Source organism: Spea bombifrons, chromosome 13 (genome assembly GCF_027358695.1).
Source record: "Spea bombifrons isolate aSpeBom1 chromosome 13, aSpeBom1.2.pri, whole genome shotgun sequence".
NCBI classification, from domain to species: domain Eukaryota; kingdom Metazoa; phylum Chordata; class Amphibia; order Anura; family Pelobatidae; genus Spea; species Spea bombifrons.
Window position 1 is genome coordinate 17,940,008 of NC_071099.1, and position 22,544 is coordinate 17,962,551.

Below are 22,544 nucleotides of genomic sequence, written 5' to 3' on the forward strand. Positions count from 1 at the left end.
GCAGGACATCAACAGCGAGAGATCTGCCTCTGCATCACTGCTAGCTTCGTAATGAGAGACCAATTACCTGAATCGCTCCCCATTAGCAGATGTTCGTGTAAAACCAGAAGCTCAGCATTTATTGGGAGAAAGCTACCAAAAAAGGGGAACAAACCATGGCCGAAGGACTCGACACAGAAGACACCACTCAACACGGCTGGTATTGAGGGGATGAAATCCCATTCTGTAAAAGACGTATTCTCACACAATCAAACGCTTCACTTGCAGTTTCAAAATGCTAGTGCACCAACGCAGAGCTGAGCATGTAATAAATGTGTACAGTTTTGTGATATTTTGTCATCACACACACCCCTCTTACATCACACACACGACAGCTGGAAGTTCAGATGTTTTCCTGGCGGGGGTTCGTTCATAAACTTTAGTTTCTCTCTAGCATCCAAGCTGGGAGATGTTTCTACACAATAGATTTATCACAATGCATTATTTCCACAAAATCCTGGAACCTGGTGCGTTTCATACAAAGCAAAATCGTTTGTCATATGTAGAGAAAAGGTATATTAAACCAGCAGCAACTGAAAACCAGGAAGAGTCCCTCTTTCAACTGCTGGAGCAGCCAATAATAATAATAATAATAATAATAATTCCAAATCAAAGCAAATACAGAAACAAAATCAATTTTTTTGCTCAATTGATCAAAGAAAAAAAAATGTTATAATCCATCCAACATAGCAGAACACGCATCCTTTTGTGAAGTAAATATAGTGCAGTATTGGGATTTAGTCATTTTAACACAGAAAATTCCCCGTAGAAATACAAAGTCCGCCTGACGGGTGCTCATTTCGCCCAGCACCAAAACGCCCGGTAGACGCACAAAAAAAAAGAAAGGACAGATTGATGATCGATGCGTACGTCTCAACAGAAGTTCTGTTTATTAACAAAAGCATAATAAATGTAACAATATGTACAGTCGACAAAATGTTTCAAAACCTTGCAGCATCCCATCAAAACATCAGGCATGAGTTACAAAAACAGATCTGCGAAGCAAACCAACTCTTGATTCAGCATCGTACAATCTTTCACTTTCAAAAAGAAAATCGAAACCCTCTGGATATACAACACGTGATGAAATGCTTCGCTACTTGCACACAATTCGGCTTAGTGTTTATTTTACGCTACTTTAAAAGGCACAACTAGTAAAGTTTCACTATCTTTCTGGGGGACGTCAGTCAAAGGCTTGGAAGAAAAAAACAAAACAGAAAAATATATAATTAAAAAGAAAACAAAACGCTTTGCCCTACAGCTTTTTCCTTTAGCATCCAACATGGTCTCGGTAAAAGGCTTCAGGGCAAGTATAGTTAGTTGCCTTTATAGAACTCATTCTTCTTGGGGGAAAAATTGAAACCCTGATACAGGAAACAATCGGCAACATCAGAAATTAGAAAAGGTTCAAAGCAAGCTCAGAATTTAGAATTCCCCAGGAAACATTTATCTACATAACCTGCGATACAGCAAACGGTTATAAACTGGAATGTCCGCTAAACATTAATGGATCTGTTGAGAATTTAATATGCAAGCTTCTGATAAGCACATTGACACAAAAAAAAAAAAAGAGGAAAGGTGACAATCAAGCGGTGCCTTTTAAATCATCATCTTCATAATGGGAATTTGCAAGGTATGCAGGCAGCAAACTTCTGACTCCACAATTATAACGATTTAAATATTTCAAAAGAAAGAAATCACAGACACGAGTATTCGTACAATCCAGATTTAGGGCGCGTTATTTTAGTGAACACTTAAAACATCATCTACACGGACTGAGAGAGGAAAGTAAAGTGGAGAAAACCATAGATCGGCACACAGCATGGTCGCAGATGTGAAGTACAAGGCGCCTTACAAAGCTTCGAAATCTATTCCCAGCTTACCATCAAAAAAAAAGAAATTGTACAGCAATCAAAGAAAGTTAACACTGTCAAAACAGCTTGGGAGCTTTAATCGATTTTAACCAACTGACTGATAAAACGACATTGATTCACTGCAGAAACATATCTGGTAAACGGCCAATGCTAATATTACGCATCCGTTAGAAAACCTATTTATAATAAAGAGGAGACTGCTCCTGTAAACTTAATGTGATGTCTCTTTGAAAGCCGGTCTAACTATACGATCAGGATGGAAGGCGCTATCCTAACAGGAGTTTGACTTTTCTGGAGCCGATGGGTCGGTCGTTTAAATCAACTACGGCCGCCATGGCCTCATCTCGGGATTCAAACGCAACCATGGCTTCTCCCGTCGGCATGCCTTTTTCACTAAACTTAAGGCACACAGAGCCAGGGATTAACTGATAGCCATAGAAGAAGTCTAAGATCTCGTCTACCGACACCGTAAAGGGCATGTTTTGGATCCTGATTACAGTTGGCCCTGGTTTTCCGGAGCCTGTGCTAAAGCTGGGAGGGCCACCGAGCTGCATGTTTCCAGGCCCAAATCCAGGAGGGGCATTTAAGACACCTGGACCGCCTCCTAACGTGGGTGGGCCAGCATTAAAATTAGGGGGGATATTTGCATTCGACTGCGCATTTCCAAAAGGCGGGGGTCCGTTTCCAAAAGCAGAGGCCGCCCCACTGAAATTGGGACCGCTGCCAAATCCTTGGGGATCCAAAGGAGAATTTGCTACATTAGTTGTGGCAGGCGGTGGGGGTCTCTGGTCTACAAAGTTGCTGCCCATTACAGGGGGTGGCCCAGGAGGGCCAAATGGATTGGTAGGTCCTGCATAGTTACCAGGGAAGTTAAAATGCGGACCGTTTTTATTTTCTTTTAAACTACTCATGAAGAACTCCTCTCCGCCAGAACTGATCCCTGCAGACGGGGGGTTGGAATAACTCTGCATTTTATACCCTTTTCTACCTTGCACCGGGGGGTGGCTCTCAATTTCCTTCCTTTCGTCTGCGCTCACTAAATGCAAAAAGGCATCCCTGCCGTTCAGCTTTTTGCGATGAAGGCGCTCAGAATTATGAGCATCTTCTTCATTCCTAAACTGAACGAGGGCTTGTCCTAGACCCTGCCCGTTGTTGTCTGCAAGTATTTGGATACTGTTCTCCTCAACGACAATCCCTTCCAGAAGGAAAAACTGATGCACGTCTTTCCTTGTGATACTGTAGGGTAAATTTGACAGATGCCCCCATAGCCGGGGCCCCCGTTTCTCTGAGTCCGCATCCATAGAGCCGTCTTTACGATCAACATATTTGAAGCCCTGCAATTTTTTACGAATGGAGTCTATTTTTTCTAGCATGCCTTTTTTGCTTATGGCGTGAACTTGAATGAAACGGCTTCCCATGTACTGTTTGTGGCGGGACAGCGCAGCCTTATAGTCGACCTCATTCCTCAGCTCCAGAAAACCTTCGCCGGTCGCTTTGCCATTTGCGCCGTAGGCTATATAGATGCTGTCTTCAACAATATCTAGCTTTTTGAAAAAATCTATAACGTGTTTGTTCTCTGCCTCGTAGGGTAAACCTTTTAGATAAATACAGAAGCCATGTTCGTGCGGGGATCTGGACCTGGAACGCCGCTGGGCACCGGGAGATTTGGAGCTAGACAGAGATTGCTGCATCAGACTAGGATGTCCAGAATGACCTATATTGTGTTTTAGAATGTGACCCCCAGAAACAACCCACTGTCTCTCAGATGCGGGACCGACTTCAACAAAACGCTGTCCCAAATGCATTCTATTCCTTTTCAGAGCCTCGAATGTGTCATGCGGAGTGAGAAGCTTCACTAATGCATTACCAGTGGGACGACCCATAGGATCTTTCAAAATAATCACACCGTCAACTCTTAACCCGTGAAAAAAGTCCTTGATGTCATTTTCTGAGATAGGGAGTGGCAAGCCCTGGAGGCATACATACGGATCATCGTGATTAATATGAGGCGGTTTCATCGCACCTGGAGAATTTAACTGCATTGCATTTACAGGCCCAAGAAACATTGGATTCATAGAACTATTCATAGAGGAACCAGATCCATTCATTCCAGAAGGCAGCGGTCCCACGGGTGGATTCATGGAAGGCAACCCAGACAGCGGAGGAAGCGGGGTCATGGGTGGCACTGGAGGTACAGGAGGTATTGGAGGAACAGGTGGAACAGGAGGCAAGGCGGGTACAGGAGGAGGAACAGGCATAGGTGGAATGGAAGGCATGGGAGGCAAGGCTGGCATTGTAGGCATCGGCGGAATAGGTGGTGGTGGTACTGCAGGAAGAGGAGTAGCTGTGCTAGGCATCGCAGAAGTATATGTTGGGTTACAGAAGGCTGCACCTAAGTTTGATTGGGCATTTCCAATATTAGCTGTTGAGAATGTAGGCACATTCTTATTGCTTTCGAGAACAGAGGTAACAGTAGAGACCGTGCTAGTAGGAGGACTACTGAAACTAGGTACTGTCGTCGGCACATTTACTCTCGCAGAGCTACTGGTCATCCCGGAATTAGTAGGCTGTACAGGACGGCTAGAGTTTGCAGGCGGTACATCAACATTTGCAGTTTCAAACCGCCTACGACTAAGCTCAATCATATTTTGCATTTCGGTTTTACTGCTCAGTAATAACGAAACCTTTGACCCTTTGATTGAGCCGCCTGTGCGCATCATACCAAGCCGGGCATCTTCATCAGTGGCAAAAACGATGAAAGCCTCACCCTGTTCACCCCCTACAATATGCACGCCACCATCAGGAATGGTCAATCCAGAGAAGAAGTGGCGAATGTCCATGGTCCCCGCCACAATTGGCAGACCTTGCAAGCGGATGACCACAGCCATGCTGCGCTGAACAACACCTGCAGATGAAAAAAGGCAACGTCCACATCAGACTCAAACGTTTGTAAAAATCACCGGCAGCTTAAGCATAAGTTTGTCTTAAAACATTATTTAGTCAGCATGGCCCTCTACGTAGCTGCAAAATACTCATTGAAAAGTTACACGTACACAAGAAGTTAGTTAGTAACATGCAAGTTAAAAGCAGCATTTTAAAAATATGATTTGTAAATGAAATATCACAGAGCATAAAGATTATGATCTCAACATAAACAACTCTGTAGCATCATCATTTTTCTAGTTAGAAATAGCCCAAAAACCATTAAAAAATTGCTTTCAAAAAGATCCTGTTTGTGAACATGCTATGGCAGAACAATTAAGGTGATGTCGCTACATGAGGGGTTGTGAGTTGGCCAACAAATACTTTTATCATAAAGAAAAAGCCTTAAAGTATCTGCTCTACTTGGGGTGTAAGTATGGTTTGCAGCCAGCTTGTCCAGTTCTAGTTATCCACATAAATCAGTAAAACTAACTTGATCAACCAACCAAAGGAATGCTACACGTCACAAGAACGTCCACATGCTGTTAACAGGCACCAGAAGCCCCCGGCTAACCTACCCCAATCATTATACTCAGATTTGTGCAGTAAATGTGATGGCGGGGAACTAAAATGTCCAAGAAACAGATTCTCAGTTTTAGAGCTATAATCACGAAGATAAAACAAAGCAGAGGAATACTGAATTTTAGTAAAAGGACTGGCTGGCCCTGACTATGGGATGGATGAAGGTAACAATAAAAATGTTTACAGCACTCACTGTGGCTGCCGGCTAAAGCTTTTCAGTAGTTTGTATAAAACAGGCATAAAAGCCAACATCTGTGGCTATGTTATTGTAATCATTGATTGACAAATGTGCCAAGTATATGTGCTGGAGCTATCAAAATACAAATAATGGCGCATAAGACTGGTCAGATATAACGGTTTTGCAACTAATATTCCATATTGGTATGACTTTGGGTAACCATGTAAATAAGTCACATGCAGCAAATACCCAGAATTTGCACAAATAGGTGGCAGGAGTCCAAACGAGGGCTCGATATAACGGCTAACTAAAGATCGCCCAATGTGTGAAAGGTTATGAAAAAGGGAAAACAAATTACCAGTTTCCAAGTCCTCTCAGAAGCACGTTGCTAGACCAAAGACACAGGCATGCAGCAACAAACAGTAGCCAGCTAATAAAAACAAAGAATATTAGAATTAGGCATGTTTTCAGGCTGCATTCCACCAAAATATAGGCTCTTAAATTCTGTGCCATCTCAAAATTGATCTCTCAGTGTACTTCTTTATGGCTCCTCAAATATCAAGCTGGCTGCCGTATAAAAGTCTATCTGGCTCTTAAAATCTACACAGGTTTGCCAAGCCCTGCCTCACGCACACCAATTATTAAAATGAGAACAACCAATGCCCGGCTTGGCAAACACCTAAAATTTAGCAACGACAAGCACAATTCTAGATTCTCGTTTTTCATAGGAGAGAAACAAATTATTTAAAATGGGCTCTACTCCCCCGTATAAATCATATGACGCACACGTCAATCACTTTACTGCCAGCTTCATTGCTGTACAGCAGAATGTTGTGTTGTCTTGTATTGGTCACTACAGATGGATATTGTTGCTCCTAAAAAGTTTGTCTCAATCCTAAACATTTGTTTGCTCCTCAGTGTAGGTCATAAGCATTCACATTTTAATGTTTGTGCTAAATAAAAATGGAAGTGAACTACCGTATTTGCTCAATTATAAGAGGACCCCTCTTCCCCCGGGGCTTCTATGACTGAGCACCAGCACTACACAACCTTCCGGTGCTCCACCATAGAAGGCCCAGTCAACCTCCGATGCTGCTGTCACTTCCGCCGGGGCTTCTATAGTGGAGCACCGGAAGGTCATGTGATGCTGGCGCTCTGTCATACAAGCCCCCAGAGGAAGTGCCGGTAGCAGCAGAGGCTGCCAGAAAGGAGGATCTGGGTCCCCTGCAGCGCTGCAGGGGAGATCTGGATCTTAGTCTTGTACTCAGACCTCTATTTGAGGTCTGATTATAAGACGACCTTGAATATAAGACGATGGATATTTTTCAGAGCATTTGCTCTGAAAAAACCTTGTCTTATAATCGTGCAAATACGGTATTTCAAATGTCTTACTTCTACTTAAAAGGGATGGCCCAGCCGTCACATGCACTTTCATCTAAGCGTACATACATCTCAAAGCACTTTTTTCCTTTGAAGATGGTGGATTTTAAGTCACTGGTCAGTAAGACTCAGTTTTAAGGTAAAGACTGCTAGTTCTAATCTTTAATATTTGCAACCAGATAATGATTTTACTTATAGAATAATAACCTGTCAGACCAGCATTTGGAGAATAACTTAAATTGTTTTATTTAGCTAAAACAATAACACTATATAGCATATATATTCTTATATTTGCTTAAACGTCAACGTTTATTAACCGAAGTGGTTAAACAAAATAATCTTTAACAAAAACTACATAACTAAGCTCTGTTTCATGCTGAATAATCTTTGAATCTTAAATAGAAAGCCTTTTCCTCCAAAAGTATTCCATTAAAATAAATTTGATTAAAAGAAAAAAAAATCATTGATCTTAATCCAAGCTGGATTTGACACTTAAAGAAATAGTTATAGTACTGAGGGAGGACAGGCCAACAAAAAATCCAAACCCTTCAATTCATTAGCATTAAACGTGAGCGGGCTCTGAAAACCCTTGACTAGTTTTCTCCGCCACCTATGGGTGGGTTATAATTCCGGAGTTGTTTTTCCTCCCCTTTATTGGGTAGGAGGGATGCTGCCCGGCAAACACATTAATTGGCAACAAATTCAGAAGATAGTAAAGATGATTAACAAAAGGCAAAAATGAAAAGAGGTGCCCTCGGAAATAGCTTACCTGCAGTATATCCTTTAATAAGCAGAAGGGAACAACCAATCCTGTAGGCAACCAATAAAAAGACTGCAAAAAAATGAATTAAGGCAAAAAATCAAAACCATGCAGCACAAGAAATACATGGAAAGAAAACGCTGTTTATACCAGAAAAAAAAGGAGGCATTAAAAGTCAAACTAACCGATTATTATTTTAATAAACTTTTTGAATTAAGTAACCTGGGATTCAGGCAGAGAACAGAAAATTATACGTTAAGTACATAAGAATTCATTAGTTCCCATGTGATGCAAATGGTTAAACACACGTCACATACGGTACATACACGCACCTGCACGAATCGCAGAATCCAAAAACAGAAAGCTACCGGAAAGTGATGGCGAGCGCCCCGGAAATGTTTTACCAGACAGGCTAAGAATAATCAAACTAAGCGCTCGCCTTTGGTAAGTTATCGCAAAGCCAGATGTTCTTGATGCCGATACTGTAAATATAAAACCACTAAAAGCATCGCTGCATTCGCACATCTGGTGTTTCATTTTAGGCATTACTTTATAAGTCAAAAAAAAAAAATCACTTCAATCAAGATTTATAAGCACATTTCAAGCAGCGCTACACAAAAGCACTTCCATAAACGCCCTGCAGAACCAGACGTATTGTGTCAACCAGAAAGCACATAATCCACAGAAAGAAAACCCTCAAACTCCATACAGCTGATATATATACACATATACATAGATAGATATATACCCAGGTGATAAAGGGAGATGCATACAAAACACAAATTCCAGGAACCAGAGCATTCACAATTACGTGGCAGAAAACTATTTTGCTGTAACGGTTTCTACAAAAGCAAACATTATTGTTCAGTTATAAGGAGTATAAAACGGACAATTCTTCCTCCACAGCCAAATTTCAGAAAACATACATCACAGAACCCATATGCACATTATATATAAACATATATTCGAAGCCAAAGGGCCCTTTCTGTTACAATTGTGTTCCGTAGACATTTGATTACACATTGCTACATCTTCTATATAGTATGCATTCCATGCCTCAGCACATCCGATAACATTTCAGCACCTAAATCCATCTGATCAGCTGCACAAAAGCTCTTGTATGATGTCAGATTATGAACACTTTACATAGAAGAAGAAACATTGTTACATACCATCTGTCATCTTAAAAATGACTTACAGCATCGCAACCAAAAGCATAAGAAAACATCGCATGTCCAGTTCTATTCGGATAATAACGATTAATCGGTGAAAAGCTTATCCATCCCAAGCAAACAAAATATACAAATACACAAGTGTTCTCATTCAACGGATCCATTACCTCCCAACAATCCGGAACCCCAACATATACATTAAAATGATTTAGACATACAGCCCAAGATATTTCTGGGATTAATCTTAATCTTTTTCTATAAAGTCTCTCCTCCAGTCTTAAAATCAGCCTCAGCACCTTCAGAAAAGAATTCTAATCATTTCAAAAGTTACTACCTTCTATAAAGAGCCATTCGAACATTGAACCCCCACAGCTGAATCCACCAAATTGCTGCAAGAAGAACTTCACCTCCAAGCATTAGAGGGCCATGCCGTCTGCCTCAATGAAACGACTCGTGGGACCTCTCTACAGAAAACCTGCTCCCAAAAGCTGGCTACCGGTCAAACAATCACATTATTTAGTGAATACCTCTGTGACGCAGATCCAATAGCAGATAAAATTACACAAGACAACTCAAATGTATTCAATGCATTTTGTCGAAGAGGATACCCGTATTGGCTGACATATAATGGATTTCAAGACTATTTAGGTCTCTTCCTCAGGCATAAAGGTATATAGTAAGCTGGAAGAAGTACCCTAGATAGCGTTGAAAGCTTGCACTCGGTTATACGTCTGTTACAATAAAGGCATCATCTTCACCAAATTTTCTTTGTCTCTCTATGCATTTGAACTCTCTCTGTTCTGACGGCTCTCTCATTACAGGCGGGATCTTGCCGTCGGTCCGCTAGGTTCATCAGCTTGACTCTTAGAGAAGCATAAAGAACAGAGAAATCATATCCTGAGGTGAACAACTCCGATATAAAGCATACTGCTTGGCACGATCCAAAGCACAGACATATTACACCACGTTATAACAGCAGCTGAATTGCAGTAAAATAAACCACACATCGATATCGTAAATTGTGACAAAATAGTCTTTCTTGGTCAAGCTATAAAGTTCTGTACAATATGTAAATGTATACAATACGATCTGTCAGTCAGAGGTGAGATTTTGGTGAACCCAGATATACGAAGTAAACAAAAGGAAATCCGTTCTCTGATGAATACTGCAGAGTATCTCTACTCCTTACAAATTGATTTTAGGTAAAGGATTTTGGGGCCCTTCAGTTACCGCAGACACCCCCTTCGCTTCTCCTACTGTTTGTATAAATACCTCTCAGTGATACGTTTCTCATCACAAAAGAGGTTTATTCACTAAAGAGGAAATCGGCAGGAGAGTCGCCTGCTTTAGATCACTGACTTTGTTTTACATGACGGAGGTCGAGGGCCGGGACACTCACTGAATTCCATAAAACCCCAATCCCACAACCGCATGGGATTCTGGGTAGGCACATGCAAATAAGGTCAACAACGATCAATATATATGACCCAATTCCAGGTAAGAAGCCACACGCTACAAGTAAAGTTACAATATGATTCAAAGACGTACAAAAGCGCGCTTCCGATTCTCAAAAGGTAGCTTCTCAGTAAATAAATAGTTTGTTACTATGTATCCAATTAACCCGCGCATGCTTTCCACAAGCCAAGAATATTCTTATTTAATGTCATTTTATAACTATTGTCGTCTCCAGAAGAGCTGGCCAGCAGCTCCTAGCAAAACCCCAGACAAAACATTTCATCCCACTCACTATGAAACGCCAAAGCCCAAGAGCTTGCACTCAAAGCATAACCTGGACACCCTAGATCTGAACATGTAATATACACTGTTACACAATTTAACTCATATTCCAGATGATATCACCATGTGAAGTATGCAAGGTGCAGGGCCCTTTTGATCTGAGGGGGTATAATGCAGCGCTGCGGAACATGATGACGCCATTTATAATGATGGTAAATACTAGACGCTGAATAGAGGCGGGTGCGGGGTGCGCTCAGCCGTTACAGGCCATGAACCGATCGACGTGCAATGATCATGAATAGTATGGGCCTCGTCTAACGCTCCAGTATGTATATAAAGGGGAGGGGCCATACACAAAGCCCGAGCTACATGCGATAAGTTAACGCAGGCACGGCTAAACACGGGGATATGGAGCCAGACAGCGTCTACTCGTCTACATGTCTAGAAGCTTCTAAAACCACCTCTCTCGGTGCAAAGTAGGCCCTAAGGTCCCCTTCCCCGATATTACTCCCATCTTCCCTCACACGCACGTATGTCCCCTCCCGTAAACACCGGGCCTCGGGGGTTCTCTTACCGCTGGTATCTGTTTACACTGAAAGAAAACAAAGAAAGACAGCAAAGAATTGAAGAAAGAGAATCGTGTCTTTCTTCTCCGCTGTTTGGCGACGGTAAATATTTTTTGGCTCTCTGCCCCGGTTTCTCCAGCAGCCGCGCAAAATGGCGGCCGCTTCAGTGTCTGACTTCACAGGATAAGAGGCGGGCGACGGATGCTCTGCTGAGTGGGGCGCGCGCCCGGGACAACAGGGGGGCGGAGTCCATGATTCCCGCCTCCAAACCCGCGGGAACGTGCGCTGACGGAGTGTGGAAAATGCTGTTTGTTTCGCATGAGTCAGTGGTTTTTGGTTTGTTGTTTTTTTCAGCTTTGCCGGCTTGTGACCCGAATCCTTCTGCCCCATTTTTCCACCCCTGATGCCCCTTTTCTCCAGGAGCTCAGTGTCTGCTGGGCATAAGTGTGTCGCAGTCCCTAAGTCACAATAAAGCGTATAGAAACGTGTAAATACTAAATAAACTAAACATTATGAAGTAAATATTCTCCCGCTGCATGTCACATACACGGCACTACCACTCTCACTCGTAAAAGGTCACACTTTGTTCGGGACTTGAGGTCTATGGACAATTGGGGAGAACCTCCGCCCAGCAAGCAGTGAAACGACATGGAGTTCTTTGCTTTTCAGTGCCCCCGTTTGGCCGAGGTGAAGGGACTGCTGTTCCCACTTGGAGTTCCAAACACAGCGGGGGGCTTCATATTATAAAGTAGCGATTGGTGCCTTTGGACATCACAACATGTAAAGAAGTGACCGCTACTCCTGGCCTCTGCGCCGGCCTGACAAACATTTCAGAGGGAGTACAAGACCTGACCGCTGTCTTTATGGCTGGGTGAGGCAACATGGACTGGAGCCCAGGACATGCCTCATCTCCAGCTCACAAAGACAGAAGTCCAAGCCAAGCCGGCTTAAATCCGGTTTTGGGCCCTTATGACTGCCGGCACTCCCAGTTCTGGTGCCTATGGCTTGGCTCCTGAAGAGCACACAGGGCCAATACGACTTGGCGCATGTTGTACGGTGGCCAGCCGGCCTACCCCTAAACCAAAGCAAATGGCACGCGTGAACTCAGCTGGGGAGAGCAGGTTAATGAAGGGTAGGACTTGTGTCTGGCCAGGAACACCAACGCCGGGGTGGTTGTTCTTGGCTCCTTGGGATCGCTGAATTAATCGGATGACTCTGGATGTGCTCTGGACATTAGCTAGAATTGTTCCGTTTGTGATGAATGGCTGGTGAAGGGAGACCTGGGCATTAACGAGAAGGGGCTAGATCCTTTTCAGTGATGGACATTAACTCCTTCCAAGGGTAAACCCAAGAAGAAAAGGTGGTGGTCGCCCAGAAATGGCTGGGCGCTGTGAGCTAAGTGTTGGTTTCGGGTGTGAGATGAATTAAGAAGTTACTCTACTCACAACTATTAAGATACTTGTGTATCTTCAACCTTGATTTCTATGTCTGATTTCTAAAGCTTAATCTAACCCTACCGCCCATCAGATATGGCCTAATGAGATAATGAGCCTATTCCAACAAGTCCATGGCAGCAACATCACCTTCCGTGGAAATAATCTCACCCTCGCAGAGAATGTCACAAAGTGACACACGTACACCGTACCATCACGGCTATCTTCTCACCATCAGCATCCCCTACATACAGCTCTAACAGCAGGAAGGGCTCGTTACTATTTAAAACGCAAGAAAACCAGTCGGATACATTTGTTTTTATTGATTATCATTATCAGGTGTAATATTAATGTCACTTTATATTGCAGACTTTTTTTTCCTGAGCAAAAATAAGGCAAACATGAAAGAACAGGTGTGAAGTAGAAGAAGTACATACGGTTATGCTGGATCCTACCTGCCCAGGTACAGAGAGAGAGAGGACTGCAAATGCAAGCTAAGCACTGTCAATGGTTTACAAGAGTTTTTTCAAGCCATGGATTCCAACAGAACAAAAAATCCTTGTTAATTTGCTCTAAGGAAAACACACACCCACACTAACATATTACACAAAAAGTTGGAGCACACAAACGTGTGTCCTTGTGCGTTTAGAGAATGCAATACACAATGTGAGTTTTTATTCCAGCCACAGATGCTTTAGAAGACACAGAATTAGTTATAGGAACACCACTTTTTGATTGAGAGCGCGCCTGCCATCATGCCTACGCCGCGCTGGTGGCAAACGTTCAGACACTTTTTCAGATATGGGGTTTTTTATATGTCTGTTTCCGATTTGGAAAGACTGAAGGACCCCACCAGGCTCCTCATGGCTAGCAGAGAGGTTCCATGAGAAGCTCTCGTAGGCATCGGAGCCCCTTAAGTGAAAGTCACTGCTAGGGGAAGTATGTGAATATGCTCTTTAAATGCCCATGCATGTAGATGTCGAGCCAGAAAACCAAGCATGGACGCCTGAAGGAAGCGAGCAGTGTTTCTGCAGCCTAAGGATCCGTACTTATCACTGGATCTTATATAACTTCAACAGCAAAAATGACAGATGTCATCCTCTATGCGGTCTTCGGATGCAGCATCGCCTTCTTAACAATGTCTAGAGTTTATTAAAAACCAGAAAACCGTAACCAGAAAATGCACCCTAAATAAAAACAGGTATGGCATCCAATACCAGTTCTCGCTCATCACTGCAGCAACTACTAAAATATATATATATATATATATATATATATACACACACACATACAAAGCATTTCTCTGCCTCTTCACAATCTAGTGCCAATAGTAACAGATTTTTCAAAATCTCCTCATGTACCCAGAATCATTCCTTTCACAAATATCACCCATGGTCCGTCGGACGTACACGTACCACAGAATGCAAGTTTTTCCTCGGTGACCGATTACTATACAAATTAAATAATCAATGTTAAATAGAACAACATGCTGCATAAAGATATGTCCACCGCTGCCTGGAATTCTACCCAACTACCCAACCTTTATATACTGGATCACCGCACACCACTAACCTCCACCTTCCCCACTGTACACATCTGCCGAAGGGGGTCATCGAGATCGGTGAGAATAGTTGACGCGACTACCGGTTTTACCCGGACTCCATGCTAAATCTATCATCCCGGTACAACATCGGGAAGCCGGGACACAGTTGTAAGATCCAGAAGACAAGTAACAATTATGTTTTAATTCTTCTTCTATCTGCTTTGCATCCAAAAGGCCAAAAGTCTATTTATATAAATTTCTTATGCCCAGTTTCAGAAAACTAAAAGAAAAATTCACCCGCAGCTCCCTTTTTATCTAATATTCATTTCAGGTCATTCTTATCAAATGGAAGGCTGAGAATACCGAGAGTCTTGGTTCATCACCAAGAGAACGGTACATCCACCAGCCAAACGCCTCGCCCGAGCTTATTCCGGAGCACGCGGTGAAAGAAACACGCAATATTTTCCAGTTAAACGCCTACTGAACGCCAAATAATATATCAGACTAGGAGGGCGAAGCAAGAGTAACACGGAAATCCCAAACCCTCCAGCTAAGAGAAGGTCTGGTAATATTATGTAACAGGCGCCAAGGGACCGAGCTGTAGACGGTTCGTGCACGCGCAGCCAGTCCTGATTTGTAGTGCTTGTTGATCAGTGCTGGGTCCATTTAATGTCTTTCAAGTCAATGCCGTCCTGAACCATTTCCCAGAGCGGGCTGTGAAGAAAACAAACGTTATCAGCAAAGCTTGCATTGCCAGAGACAAGAAGGGCTGCTTTTAGTCACGGGTCTGAAGCCTGGGACTATGCCGTAGCCCATAAACATATTAATAAATAATACTAATTAAAATACCAGCTATAGGTGTCTGGCGGGGCATCTGAAGAACTATAGACAAACAGTTACCGTACCTCATCTCTCGAAGCCTCTTCACCTCCTGGATGCATTTATTGACAGTATAATCAATTTCCTCTTCTGTAGTGAAACGTCCAATGCCGAACCTGCAAAAGTACGTGAAAGATATCTGACCCAGGCAAAACCACGGGGAATAATGGGAGCAGGCGTCCGGTTACCGTTCTTTTTTCCCCTATACCGCACATGCAACGCAATGCGTGTTTCTATGATGGCGACACATGGCCCTGTCTCAAGCGGCGCGCTCCTGGTTTAATAAACCTTGTTGGAAATGGTTCTACGGCCCGGGAATTAATGGGCATTACGATTGCCGCAGCACACGCTTTAAGTCTCGTGAAAGGAAGTCTGCAGATCCTGACTTATGAAGTCATCTTCGATCTCAGGGGTTAGTTTACCGTACGGTCACTGCATTTAGAGTCCTGTCTGGTCGTTCAATGCAAGCGAGTCAAAGCTACCGAAAACCGAGATAATACAAACCTGATAGAGGAATGAGCCAAATCCTCGTCGGCTCCGATAGCTCTCAATACGTAGGAAGGTTCCAGCGAGGCAGATGTACAAGCGCTAGAAGGCAAACACGGACACCGTGTTAAGTTTCGTATAGTCATAGCCTAAAGTTGGTTAGACTTCAAACCTAAATCTTATACAATTCCCTAAAGTTCAAGGTGAAACAGTTACGACTATTGTACCTTCCGGAGGAAAGCGCCACATCTTTCAGAGCCATCAACAGACTCTCCCCTTCTACGTACGCAAAAGAAAGATTTATGCAGCCTGTGGGAAGCGGAAAAAAGACCTTTAATGTATAGCTAAATTGAGTACTAAATTGAGCTAATTGAGTTCAGCACATTAAATATGAACAATTCAGCACATCTAATTATTGTCATTTTGCCCTTTGGTGAAGTTTAATAGATACCTGGATAACGATGCTCTGGGTCTCCATTTAAAACAACATCAGGCACTTGGCTCATTAGATTCTTGGTTAGTCTTTCAGCAAGGTAGCTAATCCTCCTGTGATCATACTAGAAAAATAAAGAAGGAAGCCACATGAGTCTCCGGCGACACCAACAGAGCGCTCTGTAAAAACGTAGCACTTCAGACAGCACAGTTTGTGAAACAAAGCACTTTGGCTTAAGTCACATTTGTGCTGATTCTCTGAACGGAGGCGTAATATATAATATAATATTTACCTCCAGCTCCTCCTGAGCCACTTCACAAGCGGCACCAAAGCCAACGACGAGCGGGGTCGGCACAGTCCCAGATCTCAGGCCCCTTTCTTGTCCTCCTCCGCTGAGCAGGGCTTCCAGTCTCACCCTGGGCCGCCGGCGGACATAAATCGCTCCAACGCCTATACAGGTGAAGAGATGAAAATGATGAGCAATGACTATAGTCATTGCACAGAAAGCTGCCGAATGAAGCTGCTAGCATAACATAGCTGCGTACATGACAGAAAGTAATCAACAGCGGATACAGAAAACCTATATTATATCCCCCAGAAACTATACTTGTAGCTGGCAGGCTCTCCTAAATTGAACTCTTTAGCATAAAAGGTAAGATGAGCGATTCAGTGCCTAAAACCCAATGGAAGTCAGGTGAATAATAGCACTCAGTTCAGAATGCCTGGCAAAATGCAGCCCCTCGCACCCCAGCAACTCTCATCACTCTACGCCATGGAATCCATCGGTGGCCTATAAATAAAATAAAATGCAAGGGGACCCTAGTGATATCTGTTTCCGAGTTGGGCTAGAGTGCATTTTAGTGAATACCAGAGTTGATGGCAGTCACATCATAGGTACAGCATATGTTTTGTTAATGAAGCCTTTCAGTCTTGTGCCAAGGACTCAGCACTGTCTATTGTTATCACGCACACCTCCTACATACCTTTTGGGCCGTAGACTTTATGCCCACTGATACTCATCAGATCAATCTTCATTTCATTCACGTTCACTGGGATTTTGCCCACAGCCTGTGCAGCATCGGTGTGAAAAAAGATCTTCCGTGAGCTGCATATCTGTCCTACAGCGATAAGAGGGAAATATGAGATTCTGGACCATTGTCTTCTAAACAAATCCTATCGCCAGTTCTTTCCCCCCCCCCCCATGTGTTTGGATAGAGTCAGCATTTTTATTAATCCTCATTAAAGTCGCTCTCACTGTCCAACAACATCTCTACAGTCACCAAATCTCAGCTTTCCAAATACAGGTTGAGTCTTTCTTATCTGAAATGCTTGGGATCAGAAGTATTTGGGGTAAGGGATACTTTTGGATAACAGATCTGTCTTGTTTTCTGTGCCCACTTTGTTGTTCAGGCGTCTCCCTGAAGGTCGGTTGTTCAGGCTTCCAAAGAGAAGCCTGAACAACAAACCAGAAGCACTCAGAGACCCAGGGGAGAAGTCTGAACAACAGACCAGACATCAGGAAGATGCCTAAAAATATAGTGACTACAGGAGAGGTCAGACACTTCTTTCTGTCTCCCCTCAATCGTGAGTATCACTTATCTGGGGGGGGTTCTGATCATTTTGGATAATGGATACTCAACCAAATGTGTTGTGAATCAATTAGTTCTGGTTCTGGTCTATCTGACCCCAGTAATCCTGCGCTCAGCCAAGTGGGAGAGCACTGCTGTACGATACATAAGAGTCTAATCTGAAAATCCAGATGACGTGGAGTGTCATGAAAGACGCACACTTCAAAGATTACGTTTCATCTCTTTCCATTTGTGTAACGTAATTACCTATTTCATGTATGTGCTGCCTCACACCTATCTCATTGTTCACAGCCATGACCGACACCATGCTTGTGTCAGGTCGGATAGCATCTTCCAAAACCTAAAACACAAGAACAGTACATGAGCAGACAATACACCATGGCCAGCATACAAAACACATAGTGGGGAGGTAGCGGGACTCACCTTTAAGTCCACCAGTCCATTTTTCTTGACAGGAAGGTAAGTGACTTGGAATCCTTCTCCCTCTAGGGACCGGCATGAGTCCAGAACACATTTATGCTCTATCTGTGTAGTGATGATGTGCTTCTTACGGGACTTGTAGAATCTGGCAACACCCTTTATACAACAAAAAAAAAAAATTAAAAAAAAATTAAAAAATAAAAAATCGCAAAGTGAGCAGTGAACACCTCCTGTGTTTCCAACCTCTTATCCTGACATCGGGTGTCCCCCCTCATTTTTCTCAGAGCAGCTTCTGGGATCAGAATCCTGAAGTCAGGCCCTGGGCTACATACCATGCTGCAATCATACGTGTGCCATGATCTCGCCGTGTGGGGAATGATTCGTACATGAAGAAGAACACTACCTTTAAAGCAATATTGTTGGATTCGGTGGCACCACTCGTAAAAATGATTTCTCTGGGATCAGCTCCGATCAGGGAGGCAACTTGCTGTAAAGGGATAAGCAGCTCGTTTTAAATCACTACATACAAACATGACGCTACACACTAAGCAACGAAACCTGAATCCTACTGATCCCTCTCTGGCAACGGCACCAAAGGATGACAGCTGGATCCAGAAATCATTCATTTGATAGATTCTTGTGTGAAATCTACTGCTTTGTTTGTAAGTAGAATTCAATCGCAATAGATCTGATTGCTGCGCTCGGTCTTTACATAAAAATAATAACTAGGAAGGAGTGGAATTGTGTGGGAATTATGAATTAATAGCCTAGTCGCGTGGCGTTGAATGAAAGTAGATGTTGGACACAAATACTTCTGTAACTTCAATAATATTAACTGTTGTGGCAAGACTGCCTGTTTTTTATTTTTTTTTTATTTTTGTATTTAATTGAGTTAAATGTTATCTGCAAATAGACCAGGAAAACTATGAACAAAAAGCAATGTCATGAAAGGGTATTATAATCTAAGTTATATATTCACTCCCCCAGGGGCTTTCACAGGCATCCAAGCTCTATGATATCATTGAAACGCTATTGAGATTCTCCTTTAGGAAGGACTGAGTCGGCCCTTCATAAAGCATCTACTCTTCTGCACTCATCCAGGTTAGTGAATGCGCCACTTACTGCAGTCAGGTTCCCAGCAAACGTTATTACGCACAGCTTATTACCTGGCGAGCTTTCTCTACTGCCTTTTCACTCTCCCAGCCGTACGCATGGGTCCTCGAATGAGGATTTCCATAATAGTTCACCAAGTAAGGCAGCATGCGGTCCAAGACTCTGGGATCCTAAAGAGATCAGTGGAAACAGATAAGCAAAGTCTGCCCTCCTTTTGTCTATTGAAGAAAAGTTATATCTACCGTCATTTTTATGTTTTGGTTCATAAGGTTAGCAAAGATACATAAATTTACTTTAGACAGAAAATAATATAACAAAGCGACCAAAATCATAGCTAAAGTAGAACCCGTGGTTACTGAGCCAACCCTACCCTTCTCTGTAACAATAAAAAAGAAGAGGGTTTTATATGAGAGAGACAGGGGGCTTATTGACTAAACGAGTTAATCGTAACATTAAATCGTTCTTGAGATTGTTTCTTGCCATACATCTCACTGAAATAACCGTACAGCAGAAGCTCACCAGGGCTGATCCTCCTTAACACTTTGTTAGGTCAGTGAGATGTTTCATGCACCTTAAGCACAATTTTTGGGAATTAAACAGAGAATTAAACGTTAATTAATGCTACGGACCAGTGAAGTTGTAGCCTGAACGTCCATATACAAGGGCCTAAGCTCTGATTCTTCCGGCTCCTTTTCGCGCCTCTCTGCAAAATAAATGCAACAAAAATTAATATTTAACAAAAAAAACACATGGAATATGCTTGTCTCCTCCCCAGAAGAATCCTGTAACATTTGTCCTTCTTTACACATTTTGCTGTATACAAAGTCACGTTTCCTACCCCTAAATTATTATTTTCTCTAAATATTGCCACAGTTATAGCCGATCACAAGCCTTTATACTGTATGCACAGGGATGCCAGTGACTTGTTAATGATGCATGCGTTGTACATGCTTGTATTGCGTAACGTTGAGTTATATAGCGCCATCAGATTCCCTAGCGCTGCTACACAAGGTACAGAAACAATTAGATGGCAGGTAAGGACCATTCGGGCCATCTGGGCTAGCATTTTGTATCCCATGTTGTTAAAGGGAACAGTAAAACGATCTAACAATTTATAATTGATAATTTCCACACACATTAAAACACACAGGAGCAGAGGGCGCTGCTCCTGGGAGCTCACAGTCTATTATATGTATGCTGTCTGCTCATGGCTCATTTGTTAACTATATATCCACAGCAATAAATGACATCATGTCCCCGATCTGTATGACGTCTCAAATCCTGCTGCTGATAAATAAAGAGAAACCCAGTCATGGGTTAGGGTGTCCCCCATTTTAATTTGCTCACTACGTTCTTGTGAATGCCCACTTCAGCAGTTACGCCATCACTAGCGCAGCTGCCTTTACTGCCCCCCCCTGTCAGCAGCCCCGACCAGTGACCCCCTTAGATACCTTTCCGCTCCCCATGACAGGCCCGGACGCCACTGCCTTTCCTACAGCTCCCTGCCGCCAGAAGGCTCCGAAGCGCAGCCCTGCACAGCATGACAGCCCGTTAGCGTCCTCACGACAAAGTTGTGTAAGTGGAACGGGGGCGGTGCTGCCAAGTGCGGAGTGGGAGAGGTCAAAAACCACTTCCGGGAACGCGAGGGAAAGTACGTCATCATCGCGCTGCGGCCTGGACTGGAAGGTGAGAGGCACTGAGAAGCCGCAGAGGTGAGTAGAGCGGTAACCGGCGGCTCGGGATGGGGTAAGGGGCTTTGCAGAGCAGAGGCAGGGGGACAATATACCCGGGAAGCCTGGGCTGGACGGAGAATAGATCGCTCCGAGCATTTTAATTCCCTGCGTGGGGACTTGTGAGATGACATCGTGGTAAAAAAACGTTAACAGCCCATGGTGCTAAAATGGTGTTTCTTACCTTAAAAATTATATAATAAACCTAAAGTATGTTTCTATGGAGAAATGGCACCCTCAGGACCCTAAAATAATAATACCTTATTGTTACTAATTATGGTGTAAGATTTATTTTGTTAATGCTAAATCAGGGCATGATTGGGCGAAATTGACATTTTATATACTGACCTAGCTATACCGTATAGGTGGTAGCCCACCGTAAACGTATAACTGACATCTCTCAGCTGCGCCCCCTTTTCTTACTGACCCTCTCCGTAGCTTCGGAGGTAAGATCCGGTTCAGGCAATGGGGGTAGAAACGAGTAACGCGTAATATCTTGCAGATGCCGGTTGCAGTTGGACCCTACGGGCAGTCACAGCCGAACTGCTTTGACAGAGTGAAAATGGGCTTCATGATGGGGTTTGCGGTGGGCATGGCAGCAGGAGCCCTGTTTGGCACATTTTCGTGTTTGAGGTGAGCAAAGATCGGATCAGACTGTCAGCTTGGGCTGTCCCTGATCAGAGTCCATATAAAAAGATCAATATTACATCAGCATGATGTAAAAAGAGTTTAACTGTAATAGTAAAACATGTTTTCCCTTTCACCCATGAGTTTAATACAATAAGTGTTTAGTCTCAATTTATTCAGTTTATTCATTTGTTATTATAAAGCTAAAATGGCATTTTCACAATCGACGACTTTAAAGAATTTAAGGGTTCTTTATATACTGTCAATGACAAATAAGTTAACATTCCTGTTAATCTTCCCAAATGTATTGCTTAGGGTTACCATTTAAGCCGGCGCCAGTAGCTGCTGAGTGATATTTGTTCATATGTTCGTAAATAAGCAATCCACATGTTTTGCAGAATCGGGATGAGAGGACGGGAGCTCATGGGTGGCGTTGGAAAGACGATGATGCAAAGTGGCGGCACTTTTGGAACTTTTATGGCCATCGGAATGGGAATTCGTTGTTGATTGCTCGTGTCTTTGATTTGTTAATAAAGCTAATTCTGTACAATATGTCCATAAAGGATTTCACCTGGTTTAAGTAATTTGTCTGTTCTTTTATGCCGAAAGTAATGATACATTTGCTAAACGGTAGTACTGTGAGGTCACGTAGTTTTGGAAGTGTGTGGAATATTGTGACAGCGCAAGAGTCAGTATACCCAGACAAGTATGAAAAGGATGCCAGGGAGACCCTTAAATAAGTTATATTTGGTCCTGTTTTGGCTGCTTTTCAACAGGTGTGCATGCTCAACTGTCTCTCAAGTCTGCACTGGAACTACCTGTGCTTTGCCACAGAGGTGTGCTCTGCATGCATTTCCAAGGGAGCAGCAGGGGCAGATGGGGATTTAAAGTGGGTATTCAGCTATAAAATGCATTAAAGTGCTTGTAACGGCTGCAGTGCCTACATTTTTAAGAGTGGAGGGGAAAAAATCAGATCCGATCAAATGATCATGAATGAACACCAAGTGATCGTGGGGCATCGTCTACAGGCGAGTCTTAGTATTGGCAGTTTATGCCTATGATTATATGATCATTTTGAATC

The 22,544-nt window shown here is 43.1% G+C and overlaps 3 protein-coding genes across 7 annotated transcripts in view; 1 reads left to right on the top strand and 2 right to left on the bottom strand.

The window, feature by feature from the left end:
* The window catches only part of LOC128471072 (copine-1-like), a 28,064-nt gene extending 16,564 nt beyond the window's left edge, over window positions 1-11,500 (bottom strand). For 2 of the 5 annotated variants that reach the window (XM_053452918.1, XM_053452922.1), the window contains exon 1: window positions 11,219-11,397. Coding sequence is in view for 1 of the 5 variants with exons in the window: in XM_053452917.1 (XP_053308892.1) it covers window positions 2,180-4,801 (2,622 nt within the window). In the remaining 4 variants the exon portion in view is untranslated. Of the gene's footprint in view, window positions 1-2,156; window positions 4,819-5,951; window positions 6,026-7,744; window positions 7,808-11,218 lie in introns of those variants that run through there. The other 3 variants (XM_053452917.1, XM_053452920.1, XM_053452921.1) reach the window with 3 other exon arrangements.
* A 2,882-nt stretch (window positions 11,501-14,382) lies between these two features.
* NFS1 (NFS1 cysteine desulfurase) lies at window positions 14,383-20,733 on the bottom strand. Its single transcript, XM_053453370.1, has 13 exons — window positions 20,558-20,733; window positions 19,736-19,809; window positions 19,160-19,276; window positions 18,397-18,480; window positions 17,997-18,149; window positions 17,820-17,913; window positions 16,968-17,102; window positions 16,277-16,434; window positions 16,003-16,108; window positions 15,779-15,860; window positions 15,570-15,653; window positions 15,092-15,181; window positions 14,383-14,900 (listed from the first exon to the last, which is right to left on the bottom strand). The coding sequence occupies exons 1-13, from the start codon at window positions 20,646-20,648 to the stop codon at window positions 14,837-14,839; spliced, it is 1,332 nt and encodes a 443-aa protein (XP_053309345.1). The 5' UTR covers window positions 20,649-20,733; the 3' UTR covers window positions 14,383-14,836.
* Window positions 20,704-22,043, top strand: ROMO1 (reactive oxygen species modulator 1). Its single transcript, XM_053453371.1, has 3 exons — window positions 20,704-20,818; window positions 21,339-21,469; window positions 21,862-22,043. Exons 2-3 carry the CDS (start codon window positions 21,339-21,341, stop codon window positions 21,968-21,970), a joined length of 240 nt encoding a protein of 79 aa, XP_053309346.1. The 5' UTR covers window positions 20,704-20,818; the 3' UTR covers window positions 21,971-22,043.
* Window positions 22,044-22,544: the final 501 nt, after the last annotated feature.

What these genes read in the sequence shown, in the direction of transcription:
- ROMO1 (XM_053453371.1), top strand. Translation starts at nt 21,339, where the DNA reads ATGCCGGTTGCAGTTGGACCCTACGGGCAGTCACAGCCGAACTGCTTT. An exon ending in GGCACATTTTCGTGTTTGAG is followed by an intron (nt 21,470 to 21,861) that starts GTGAGCAAAGAT and finishes CATGTTTTGCAG; the next exon opens with AATCGGGATGAGAGGACGGG.
- NFS1 (XM_053453370.1), bottom strand. Translation starts at nt 20,648, where the DNA reads ATGCTGTGCAGGGCTGCGCTTCGGAGCCTTCTGGCGGCAGGGAGCTGT. An exon ending in ATGGACTGGTGGACTTAAAG is followed by an intron (nt 17,914 to 17,996) that starts GTGAGTCCCGCT and finishes CTTGTGTTTTAG; the next exon opens with GTTTTGGAAGATGCTATCCG. An exon ending in TGGCTCAGGAGGAGCTGGAG is followed by an intron (nt 16,109 to 16,276) that starts GTAAATATTATA and finishes TTATTTTTCTAG; the next exon opens with TATGATCACAGGAGGATTAG.